At 36.6% G+C, this 12,728-nt stretch overlaps 1 protein-coding gene across 1 annotated transcript in view; it reads left to right on the top strand.

Annotated features, from left to right (window-relative positions):
- The first annotated feature begins 795 nt into the window (after positions 1–795).
- LOC131064654 (uncharacterized) overlaps positions 796–12,728 on the top strand; it is a 44,251-nt gene continuing 32,318 nt past the window's right edge. Inside the window, exon 1 of the mRNA XM_057998881.2 lies at positions 796–1,131. Coding sequence (XP_057854864.2) covers positions 945–1,131 — 187 coding nt within the window. The 5' untranslated portion in view covers positions 796–944. The remainder of the gene's footprint in view (positions 1,132–12,728) is intronic.

The following is a 12,728-nucleotide window of genomic DNA, read 5'->3' on the forward strand; positions in this document are numbered from 1 at the left end:
TATCTCTCTCCTCCTCTCCATCTTCCTCTCCCCATTCTCCATCTCTATCTTCAACTCCAAATATATCTTCATCTTCTTCTATATCTCCATGTCTATCTTTTTACCAATCTCTCCCTCACTCTTACCCCTCTATATATCCCTCTTTCTAGCCCTATCTCAACCTCACTCTTGCGCTCACCCTATTGCAAAGATAATATGAGCCTGTTGCTAATAAAACTTGATTATCTTCTCAATTCAAAGGTCTCATTTCAGTTATGATTGAATCCTTGTAAGTGGATGCATAGTTGATTTTAAGCTATCACCTCTTAATTAAGTCCTTTGTTGTACAAACAACATCATGACCACAAATTGACCTCATGCACTACACAAATTTATCCAAAAAATAGACCAAATTTTTTCCAATTGACCTTCCGCACCTCTTTGGCATACCCATTGCACACCAAAGTACAAATACAAATTTATATTATTTTATTAAAATAAGAGTTGTAGTTAATATTACATAAATATAATTATTCTAATATAATTTTAAAATAACAATGAAATTTTTTTTATAATAATTAAAAATTTAAATATTTTAATTACAATTCAAAATTATAATAATTCAAAATTAAAATAAATATTTTTATTAGAATACTATGATGACAAGTACTTGCCACTATATGTCACTTTTTTACATTATTTCTATATAAATTATTTTTTATTTTTTTTCACAATACTATGTAACATAACTATAACTATGTTATACCATTCATTAATTACAGTGTGCTCAACGAAAAGATTGAGACATATACCTTTGACGTTGATATGGCTTTAATTTAAAGAAATTAAAACTGAAAGCCCGGACTCCCCCAAAGGTCATATTTCTTTTACATGCCCTTTCCCTTTCTCAATGGAATGAAGCAAATTATTTACACAGCAGCTGACAGACAAGAAGAAAGAATAATATGGCCATCACGGAGACGGAGACGGAGATGAATTTCAGCACGCATGCCACTTGGCTCCCGTCTCACGGCTCACTGCAAAAGACTGTAATATTTACAACAGAAAGTCCTGTCGAAGGTCAAGAGATCGATTCTTGCCCTTTGTTATTGACGCCTTTGAAAGAATCCTCTTCTCCCTGCGAAATTACGCGTAAGCTTTTTTTTCTCTTTCCAATTCTACCTTAAAATAACTTTCTTTTTCATAGATTTCATTTTTTATTTTTTATTTAACACTAATTTTGGTGGATTGTGACCTTAAATGAATTCTTCTCGTTATGGATTTACAATTTAATTTTTATTTGTATATCTATTTTATAGATTATCTTTGCTAAATGACTTACTGGTTCGATTCCGTGCCGGGAAATTCAATCCAAATAGTGGATGTTGAAAATTCGGACCTTTTCTATTTAATACTTGAATTTGGTAAACTGTATATACTAGGTGAATTTCTGTGTAGATTCCTCGAGGAAATTTGACTTTTTTCTTTGTGCATTTCAAATTCAGTTTTTATTTTTAATATCTTAAATGCGTTTTCTTTGATTTGGCAAATTCTGTTTGCTGCATAACGTTACACTTAGATGCCACAATCAAGGATTATCTCATCAGGGATTGGCACACTGTTTACTTAATTATGGTTTTAAACTTCATTTTTCATTTTTATTTTATTTTGGTGAATCCCTTTTGCATGGCCTAACCTTCCGCTTGGATGCCTCAAGCAATTGCTGGTTGAAATTTTGACTTGCACACGGTTCAGGTCGTGTCCATTAGCATAGGGTTACATATGACGAGTTGGATGTGACACTAGTAACACTAGCTAATTTTGGATTTAGACTTAACTGATTCTTTTTTTATTTTGATTGATTCTCTTTGTTCAACATAACTTGCTGCTCACATGCCACGAGCAACAAGTATTTGACTTGCTTGCGATCTTCTCAGTTAGTGTTAGGTTATGTCCAACGAGTTTGATATTGTACCTTTTTTTTATATATGAAATGAGGAACTCCCAGCCCTCTCTCCTTTTCTACATCATCCTTATATATAGATTTCCCAAGTGTGGTAGCCTTGTTTTTACCTTTTGTTGCAGGCCCCGTCATGATCGAAAAATAATAATTTTGCAATGAATCACACAAATATATTCAAAATAATCTTAATTCTTTTATTGTAACTTACTAGAGCCTAAGTCACACTTTCCCCAAAAAAATCATGGAAATTAGCTGAATTGCAGCCTTGAAAGCGAATTTGTTGGAAACCATAACTTAAATGCTCCAATTCCTCTTAAAACTTGGACTATAGGCGCCTCAATGAAGTCTTGAAAAACTCTCAAAAATCAAGAAAAAATTCGCCAAGATCGGAAAGATATGCACTTTTCAAATAAATTTGGTAGAAACCTTTAACTATGCAATAATCGCTTCATTTTGCTCCAATTCCTCTAAGATTTGTACTATAGATGCTTCTATATGTTCTTGAAAAACCCATTAAAATGAAAAAAGAATGCCAAAATCAGAGATATTAGCTTCCCAAAGTGACCTCCAAAATTGGAAAAATGTGTTGTCTTCATGGTGCCAAGATCATGCTATGATACCACTTGTAATGAAATAACTCGCACTAGAGAAGAATATAATATGGAATATGCTAAATATGCTTGATAATAGCTAAGAATAGCAAGCCACTTCGAGGGGGCAAACCTCCAAATATCTCCAATGAGAACTTAAATTACAATCTGATGAACAAATAGGATTCACTACCTCCTATTTATACTCTACTTATGTCTAGGATATCACCCAAGCCAACTTAGATATCTTCATATAAGCCTTAGGCTGACCTAAATAACTAAATAACAAAATAATAATGATAATATGACTTAATCAAGAGTTAAGGTAGCCACAAGCTGATTTCTCATAACCCTATGTATACTCTAAGATTAAGGGCATAGCATTTTCTTGCTACTGGTTCTGACTCATTTTTCTGTATTTGTGGGAATTTCATGGCCAACTAGATTTGCAGGCAAACTCAATTGAATCGAATTCTTAAGTTTAGTTAATCAGTTCAGATGAATAGTTTTGATGATGAGATTAGTAGGGACAAGGGTCACTTGCCAAATGATGATGTTAGCATTTTACAGTTTGCGGACAAATGCAACTGAATCAGATGAGTGCATTGTTCAGAAGGTTTAGTTCAATAAGCAAAGGAATTTCCACAAAAAGGACAATGATGATATCAACAAGGTACAGAATGTGGAGTTTTTCAAGTGAACCTAACTATCGAACAAGTTATAATAGTCCTTTTCGGATGGGTGCCAAACTTTTGCAAGATGATGTATTGATGAAGTCAATGATGTACGAAGTGCAAGATTTTTCAAATGGATCAAGCTTATGAAAAATTCATAATAATCTTGTTTGGATGGATGTTGGACTTCCTGAAAATGGACTATTGTAATAATATTACTCCCTTTGAGGGGATTTCTGTTTATAATGGTTATTTATGGAATCCCATGAGCAAATTGGATATGCAGAGTTTCCTACTTGAACTAGTCTGTTGCGGGACAAAGTCCTGCTATCAAACATTTCATTCTGCAATGATTCAGCTACCTGTAACTGTCGATTTTGCAACTGTTTAACTTACTCCGATCCTGAAGTATAAAAGGAAGTTATAATGAGGATCTTTTTGGAAGGATTGAAGTGGGGAAAATTCTAGAAGGTTCCCGTGTAGAAAAAGTTCCCAATAGTGAAGGCTCAAATCCATGATATAATAGAGAAGGCGGCCATGAGGAAAAAGCCAACTTTGTAATGCATTGAGAGTGATGTTTGTTTTGTAAGCTCCAGGAAATCCCTATTATAGCAGGGTGTAAGTGTTTTTGTTATGTTGTAAAAATTCTAGAAGTGAATAAACTATAAAGTATGATGTTGAGTAATGAAATTGTGCAATTTGGGTTTAGGCTGCAAGATCACGTAGTTTGATAAGTATTTTGGTATTGACTGCTTCACTCTCTCAATATAACTAATTGAGAAGCTAACCTATTCTTACTCAACAATCATTTAGAAAACTTAAAGACTTAGAAAATCTATAACACAATTGTTGTCTTTTGAATTTTCCTAATTATTAGTATGGAGAAGGATCCCCTCTCTTAATAGATTATACCTTTGTTGAGAAATCAGCTCTGTTTGAGTCTATGGGATTTCAACTCCTATGCCAATTACTTTGAGTCACATTAACATGTTGCAGGTGTTGAAGTTAGGTCATTGTGGCAGAAAGATCGCTACCTAATTACTCAAACATAGGTCATTGGATCTCTCCTGTACAACAATAGGTGGACTAATATCAGGTAACCTGAAAATGGTGTAAAGCTAAGTCACTTAATTTGCCAATTTTTCTTGGAAATCATTGAAATTTGACAAAACAAAAGGGTACAATTAAAATTAGTGAAAATCAGCAAAGAGGCCAATTGAAAATGTAATCTATCTTGTTGCATTTTGCAACTTTGAAGCACACATGATTAAAATCTCAAAAAATTTCAAAGAAATCAAAAAATCCCTTTTGGCATGTTGCTAAGTCAATTTGGCTGCAAACAAAGAGTCTATTTGCCTGCAAATAAAGTTGGATCCTCATACTTTTAGCATATTAGTTCTTGGTTTCTGATAGTTTCAGCAAATAAACAATATGAGAAAAAGGCTAACAAATTCATCCTGGATTATATCTGCATTATCCACTGTTACATGGAGACGTGTACCCCCTCCCCCCCAAAAAAGAACACGTTCCAGTAGGGGGACATTTCCGAGACTTGGGGGAAACATCTACCCACAACACCACCCCCTCTGCCTGCATCCACTAGGGATGCCACTGGGTCGCTTGCTATATGGCACATGCCAGTACATACTGATTGCAACCTTTAACTTCATGAAAACTAGTTTGCCTTTCATGGGGCACCGCAAAGATGCTATATTGCAGATTTTGCCTTGAAGATTTCAATTCACCTCAATTTGTGTATCAGCACGGCCCCTCAATTATTAGAATATTTAATTATATTCTAGTCACCTATATTTAGTTCCTTGTTTAATGGTCATTTAGCTTTTTAGTTAATTAGCTTTTAAGCTTTATTTAGCGTTTAGCATTTTCTTTTTAGTTAATTAGCTTTTAAGCTTTATTTAGTGTTTAGCTTTTTAGTAGTTCACTTTAAACGACTTGTTTTTAATTTAGAAGATCGTCCTTGTAATCTCTTTATATATGCTTGTATATTGTTGAATAGATTATCCGATTATTGAATCATTCATCGTTTTTCGTGCCTCGATTTTTGAGCTATCGGATCTGCATTTTGATTTCAGATTCTTGGTGGGTTTTTCGAGAGCTTTTTTGGGTTGGTCTTAGATTTTTCTAAGTGCTTCGTTTTTCGTGCCTTAAATTTTGTGCCAGCGAATTTGCCTTGGAATTGAAAAACAATCTGCAATTTCTGCTAATTCTGTGGATGTCGGGAATTTTGGTGTTTTTTGGGCACTGTTTATGCTGTTTTAAGTTTGTAGATTTTTTTTTAATTTTTGGGTTTCTTCTAAACCTCGAAATTCATGCCTTGGAATTCGTGCCAGAATTCTTCTCCAAGGTTTCAGTTTTTACAGCAGCTGCTTCTATTCTGATTTAAAAAAAATCAGATTCTTTTGACTCTTGCTTTCACTCAGTTGACCTCGATCAACCTCGGTTTCCGTGATGACATCTTTGACCAGCATCATGTTGGAACACAGACAAAAGTTCAACAGCTGCCACAACACTTGGAAACAGTGCATGTTCACGATATCTGAATATCGTTGCCTTGATCAGATTGATTTAGGCCAAACCTCGTCCTACAGTTCCCATGGTTTTCACATTTTTTTTCCTCAAAAATTGTTCGCAGGGTTTAGAATTTTTTCCTTAAAAGTTATTATTTGTCATCAGCAAAAATTATTATCTGTCATCTGCAAAGCTTGCGTGGGTTTTCTGGTTTTTCGCCATAAAAAATCATGGGAGGGTTTTGCTTGATTTTTTTTTTCAAAAATCAGGGTTTTACCATGTGATGTCAGGGATTTTACCACGTGATGTTGTCTGGTGTTTTCCCACATGATGTCTGATGTTTTACCGTGTGATGTTTGGTGTCTTACCACGTGGTGTTTTGAGTCTTGTCATGCGAAGTTTCAGGGTTTTGTTCGATTTTTTCCACAAAAATTGTTTCAAGGGTTTTTACCATTTTTTCCACAAAAATGACGATTTGTTGTATCTTCAGTTTTGGAGGGTTTGCCGATTTTCCTCAAAATCATGGTTTCAGGTTTCAGTTTGGTTACCCAACGTCAGTTTGGATGGATTCTGGTATTCTTGGTCATTAACACTTTTTAGATCCAGGGAGGGTCTCCACTGCAACAGAGTGTTCTTTTCATTTGTGATCAAAAGACTTGCAGTGTCTTCTGTAGGGAAGTTAGTAGATAGAATGAACATTAAGGGAGGGTATTAGAATATTTAATTTTATTTTAGTCACCTATATTTAGTTCCTTGTTTAATGGTCATTTAGCTTATTAGTTAATTAGCTTTTAAGCTGTATTTAGTGTTTAGCTTTTTCTTTTTAGTTAATTAGCTTTTAAGCTTTATTTAGCGTTTAACTTTTTAGTAGTTCACTTTAAACGACTTGTTCTTAATTTAGAACATCGTCCTTGTAATCTCTTTATACACGCTTGTATATTGTTAAATAGATTATCTGATTATTGAATCATTCATTCAATTTATTTTTCACCAATGCCATCCCCTCACTGTCCCCAAATTTAGGCCCTTGGTCCTTGAAACTCAACCCGTGTTCCTAATCAAGAAATTCCATGGAACTATGGTTTTGTTTCTCTACTTATTCATTAGAGCTAAAACCAACCAAAAACAAACTCTTATTTGAGGTAGATAATGGTTTATATGTTTGTTTCAAATTTTTATTTGAAGTAATAACTTTATAATTGTCCAATGGGCCATGGTCTAGTGGCAAGGCTGAGGATACTCATGGTGTTGCTGTGGCCATATCTGAACACAGTTGGGTGCAAATCCCTTGCCAATTTGGTAGGATAGAACCTTTGGGCACAAATTTTAAACCTAAAGGTTTTAATTTTTAAATGATGGTGGCACATTCTGGTGATGATGGGTGAGTGTTACTAGTTACAACATACCCAACAAAAGCTTATAACAATTTTTTTTTTCTGAACTACGTGCTAAATTTAATCATATTATTCTTATCTCCTAAACTTTTTAAAACTTGGTGTGGCAATTGGATTTCAAACTGAACTCCAATCATGTGATAGATATATAAAGTATGACAGGGTGAGAGAACCTACAAACAGGGTTATCTTCATGAATATCTGCCCACATACCTCCAACTTGTTGCCTTGTAAGATCATTTTTTTCTTTGAATTGTTAATTGCACTTGCAAACTGGTAGGTTTGTGGGAGATATTTAATTTGTTGTAAAACCTGTTGTGGTTGATCGTGAGTTTGTCAATAATAAATGGTTCTGTTGTGACTGTGTAATGTTAATCAAGTACCAATGAAAATTTGTCAGTGCATTTTCTATTAGCTGGTTAGCTCCAGTTTCTAATTGCCAATGTTGAAATATTTTAGATTCATAGACTAATATCCTTTGAGGTTTAGTTGTTTCCCTTTCAATTCTAGGAAGCTTAGTTATTAATTATACTCAGGAGTGGGTGTGAGCATGTTGATTGCTATGCTTTCTGATTCTAGTTTTAAAGTTGGATTTTGCATGTTAAAAACCTTAGCAGCTGTATTTGAAGCTAAAAATATTTTGTGCATCTTGTGGATAGATTACTTGTGAAGGACTGCTTTCATACGTTGATAGCTATCATGAATCTAGATTTTTATTTATCAAGGCATTGGTATAGACTTAACCCATAGATATCAATTTGTGTTTCTGGCTACACACATAAATTCAATAGAGGTGTCATAGGCGCATTATTAGTTCCTACTGACTGGCAGGTTTGTAATGCATCCTTTTATTTCAATTTGTTGTTTTTGATCGACCAATCATTTTGATTTATTTTTATAATTACTTATGTTGTTTATCATATTTTAATATTTTGTCAAATAGGGGCACTATTAGTTCCTACTGACTGGCAGGTTTGTAATGCATCCTTTTATTTCAATTAGTTGTTTTCAATCGACCAATCATTTTGATTTATTTTTCTAAGAACTCATGTTGTTTATCATATTTTAATATTTTGCCTATTTTTATAACATGCCAAAATTCATTTTAGTTGTTCTTTATTGGTTGAAACTATTAGATGTAACATGTTTTAAGTTTTCTTGTACAAAATGTTTTCTAATAAAGTAATTTATTAGCAATTATAAAGTTTTATGTTTCTTTAGAAGTGCTATATACTAATGCTTGATGTCCTTTTCAATATCATTTCAAACAAAAGTAAATCCAATGCTATGACTATTTTATCCATCTAGAATTCTTCATGGGAGTCAAAACCAATGAATACAGTCTTGAATTAGTAATTTTTCATTGCTTTCTTATCACCACTAATCCTATTAGTTAACGGACAATTTAGAAGGCCAAAACAATTGTCAAATATTCTTGTCATATTATTATTAATATTAATAACTTCATCTCATCATAGTATATTATCTAAAAATTGTATATTACTATAATATATCATGTATTATTTATATATAATATACAATAAATATTAATATACATATGTTTTTTGATTGTCCAAGGTATCCCCGCGACTCAGCCCAGCGACACAGGTTTCCCATTATGGGGCGAGCTGAGGCAAGACTAGACCTTGGAGATGTACCAAGCCACCCGTAAGCTAGATCCATCGGTTGATTCTAGGCCTTAGAGTCGAACCCGAGACCAATGGGGAGCAAACCCACGGTCCAAGCCAACTCTGCTACCTGTCTGGGCTAATATTAATATACATATTAATAATATATAATGAATCATGTATTCTTAATATATATTATAATTATATAATATATGATATATTTTAATATACATATAATATTAATACATTTCTCGATTAATTAGAGAAGGTTCGTTTGGGGCCCTTGCCAATGAATGCTTTCAATACATTATATAGCTCCATATAAATGGGAGAGAGACAAAATACCATTCTGATATAACCAGTTATATAAAAATCAAACATTAATGGCCAAATTTTATAAACATTTTAGGTGCCCTTAAACATATCAAATAAGAATGGCTAAACCTTTTCATAAACATTCAAATGCTCTTTCAACACAGATACTAAAAACCAGTCAAAAGGTTTTTGTATCTTCATCTAAATTCCTTTGCAGATTCCCTACTCCACCACTAGCAAATTAACATCATCTGTCCATTTCATGTAGGGGTACCTCTATCATACCTTATTGTGCTAAGCCATGAACTAGATTCTAGAACCATAAACTTCAAGAGCTGGAAATTTTATTCCATTGAAGATCTCTTGATGGATTTTAGCGAAGGACAATTCTACCTTATGTTAGCATTGACGTTATTATGGTTCTAGAGCTGTCAAGAATGCCATGGTTATGGATAACCATTAGATTCCTTGTAACTTGACCGATGTCTTAGTAGAATGCCCTTACTTCTTGGAGCTCTCTATACACCATTATGTTCTCCTTCCTTGCCAAATAGACATTTCCCATAATCATCCCAATTGATGCTATTGGGTCCATTCTTGTACTCTATTCCCTCCTCAAAATTACAGAATTGCCATTTTATATTTGTTGGAAAGAAGTTACAGAATAAGCCATAACCACAACTTATCATCTAACATTGCCTTTGTCAATTTTTCCATGAAATCCTCTTGAATGCGTGCTTTGGACCTTAAGGTCTTGCTTCACCAAGCTCCATTTCACTTAGCACTTCCTTCACAAAACCTAGAGTTGCTTCTTTGTCACAATTAGATATGGCCATTAGTCGCTTCCTTGAAAGCCTTTCATGGTGTAGTGGGTCTCATGGAGATGATTTTTGTTGCTCGTGTGCCATTTCAGGAGTTGCAAAAACGATAGCCCATAGAGCACAAAACTAGAGCATGCCAAAACAAGCCAATCCTACCAAATGTAAACACAGAAAAAACTGCAAAATCCATTTGCCAAGCTCACATTTAAACCATTTTGGCATTTTCTCACATGATAGATACTATGTCAGAGCTTGGGAGGAAAAACCATAGTCAAATCAAAATAATTTTTTTTTTTGAGAGATTTGTAAGGTATGGTTTGTGAATTGATAATCATTTGTGCTAATAAATTAACATGGGTTGGGTGCACTGAAATTATTACGGTGATGGTGTGGTGTTGGGTGATGATGTAGTTTTGAAGGTTTAATAGTTTAGGAGGGTTGTTTGCCACATTCGGGTAAACGATTAAATGTAGAAAGTAAATGCACAGAACATAATGGAAATATATTAAATAACTAGTCTCTGTATTAATTCAACAATCCATGTACATCAAGTGCTTATAACATTAAACCCATATACTATTATCATGATGATACTAAGAAGGAACTGTATGCAATATATAATACCTGAAGGGGTGCGACCAACCGTCGCGTCCAACTGCCCTTCGGGACGACTAACTAACTGACTGCCATAACTCATTATTACCGACAACAACATAAACATAATATGACAACATAACATAATGATTATTCCCGGCAACATCATCCCCCCCAAGAAAAGAAGTCGTCTCCGGACGACTTAATACAAAATAGAGATGACATTAAACAAAACCAAGGTAGAGAATTGGAGGAACTGCGAACGCTAGTCGAGCGTGGAACTCATACACTTGCTCCGTCCTCGCCTAAAAACCCTTTCCTGCTACCATCTGATGCTCAAGTGTGGATGTCACCATTATTGCTTCTGCAAGGAATTCTTTTTTTTCCCTTGACATCCCAGTCCTCCTGCACCTAAACCAAACTTGTCTGCAAAACATGCTTTTCAGTCTCAGCCTCCACCAACTGCTACTCAAATGATACTGTCTCCCTAGCCGATTTGTCCTCGATAGCCACCCTGCCCTCTCGGCATCCAACTCCTTGGTACGTTGAGCTAAGTCTCACGCTACTACTGCCGCCAACCTGGTGGTCAGCTCCTCTCGAGCCCTCTGTGCATCCACCAAGGCAACCTCACGTCCAGCCGAGACATACTCCGAGTTCCTCAAGCGTACCATTCATGCCTAGAAGTGGCCACAACCTTCTTGCACAAAGGCTAGGAGATGCCTCAAATCCTCCATCACACTCCCCAAAGGCTCATAACTGAACTGAATAACTCTCTGGTGTTGTACGACTTCGCGTTCTTGCAATGCCTTCCCTCAAACTCCGTTTGTTCGCAACCTCCAAATCTGTCTCCCTCTACGGCTTATGACTTCCCCGCCAATGCTTAGCTTTAGGCTTCTTTCTCACAGTACGGAACAACCCAAACACTTACCATGACTTCTCGGATGCCCTTTGCCCAACTCTAAAAAGTGTATTGTAGCTCATAAATAAATTGGGGTCTGGGGGCAGTGCCCATTGCGGGGTCGAGGGGCAGCGCCCCAGGTGCGCTCCCTTAGAACCACATGAAAGTCCACGACGCACATCATTTCTTTGATATTTTAAGATGCCAAAACCCTTATGCTCGGTACTCTAATATTTTTAGCGTCCTGGCTCCAGATGTCATCGAATAATTTTTCAATGTGGTCGTCGTTTTTTGTTTTTTAAATTTTTTCTTTCATTGTAATGTCCCCGATGGCACCTTGGCCATACAACCGCCCCATACGACCAACAACAACTCTGACACCTCCAATCGTACGGCCACCTTCCCGTGCGGTCAACACCCCTCCACCGTACGGATGACCCCATACGGAATACACGACCAACCGTCTACCATACACACTGTACGGGCCTCATACACGACCAACCGTCCACCATACACACCGTACAGGCCTCCTTCTGCATGCCGAACGCAAGTGACAATCAACCGTACGGTGGTATTCCACCACCGCCTCCGTCGTCGGTGGTTCCACCGCACGGTGGTCTCATCGCACGGGTGGTTCCACCGTTCGGTGGTCCCACCACCACTATCAACGATGATTTTTTTTTTCTAATTGTCCAGATTCGGTTCGGGTTTCGTGCCTCTGGGATCGCCCTTTCTCGGTTTGCCTCGTCCGAGAGTCTCCCGCTTTGGTCCCGTGCCTCTCGAGTCGCTTGCCCGACGTCTCAGTTCCCCTTCCATCCTATTGGGTTCCCCTCCGGACTCTCGGGTGTCCTTCCGGCCTCTCGGGTCCCCTGCGCGCTTCTCGTGGTAGGGTTTCAATTTGGACCCGTTGGTGGCAAGTCTATTTTCAATGGCCATCCGAAGACTTGGAACCACAAATTCTATAGGGACCACGGTCTCCTTCCCGTACATAAGAAGAAGATGAATAATAAAGATTTTGAAGGCTGCGGCCTTCCACACAGGGTTCCAATCGTTGCCGACACGAATGATCTTGGGATTATCTATGTCATCGAGGTTTGGGCCATCTCCCTTCCAATATTCTTTGTATTTCAATAGGTACACCTCTTCTGTTACTTGCTCTGGTTCCTCTACTTCGAGCCTGTAGCTCTGGAACATTTCGTAATCCTCCATCTGCCAATGGAAGAGCCCGTTCAATGACCCCATCTCATCCTCGGAGCACTCTCCTAGTTCGAGAATCCCTTTGTTGTTGGGCTCCCTGCAGCCCCGTCCTTTGTTCCTTAGGTCACCTTTTCCTTCACCCTCCG

Source organism: Cryptomeria japonica, chromosome 9 (assembly GCF_030272615.1).
Source record: "Cryptomeria japonica chromosome 9, Sugi_1.0, whole genome shotgun sequence".
Classification (NCBI taxonomy): domain Eukaryota; kingdom Viridiplantae; phylum Streptophyta; class Pinopsida; order Cupressales; family Cupressaceae; genus Cryptomeria; species Cryptomeria japonica.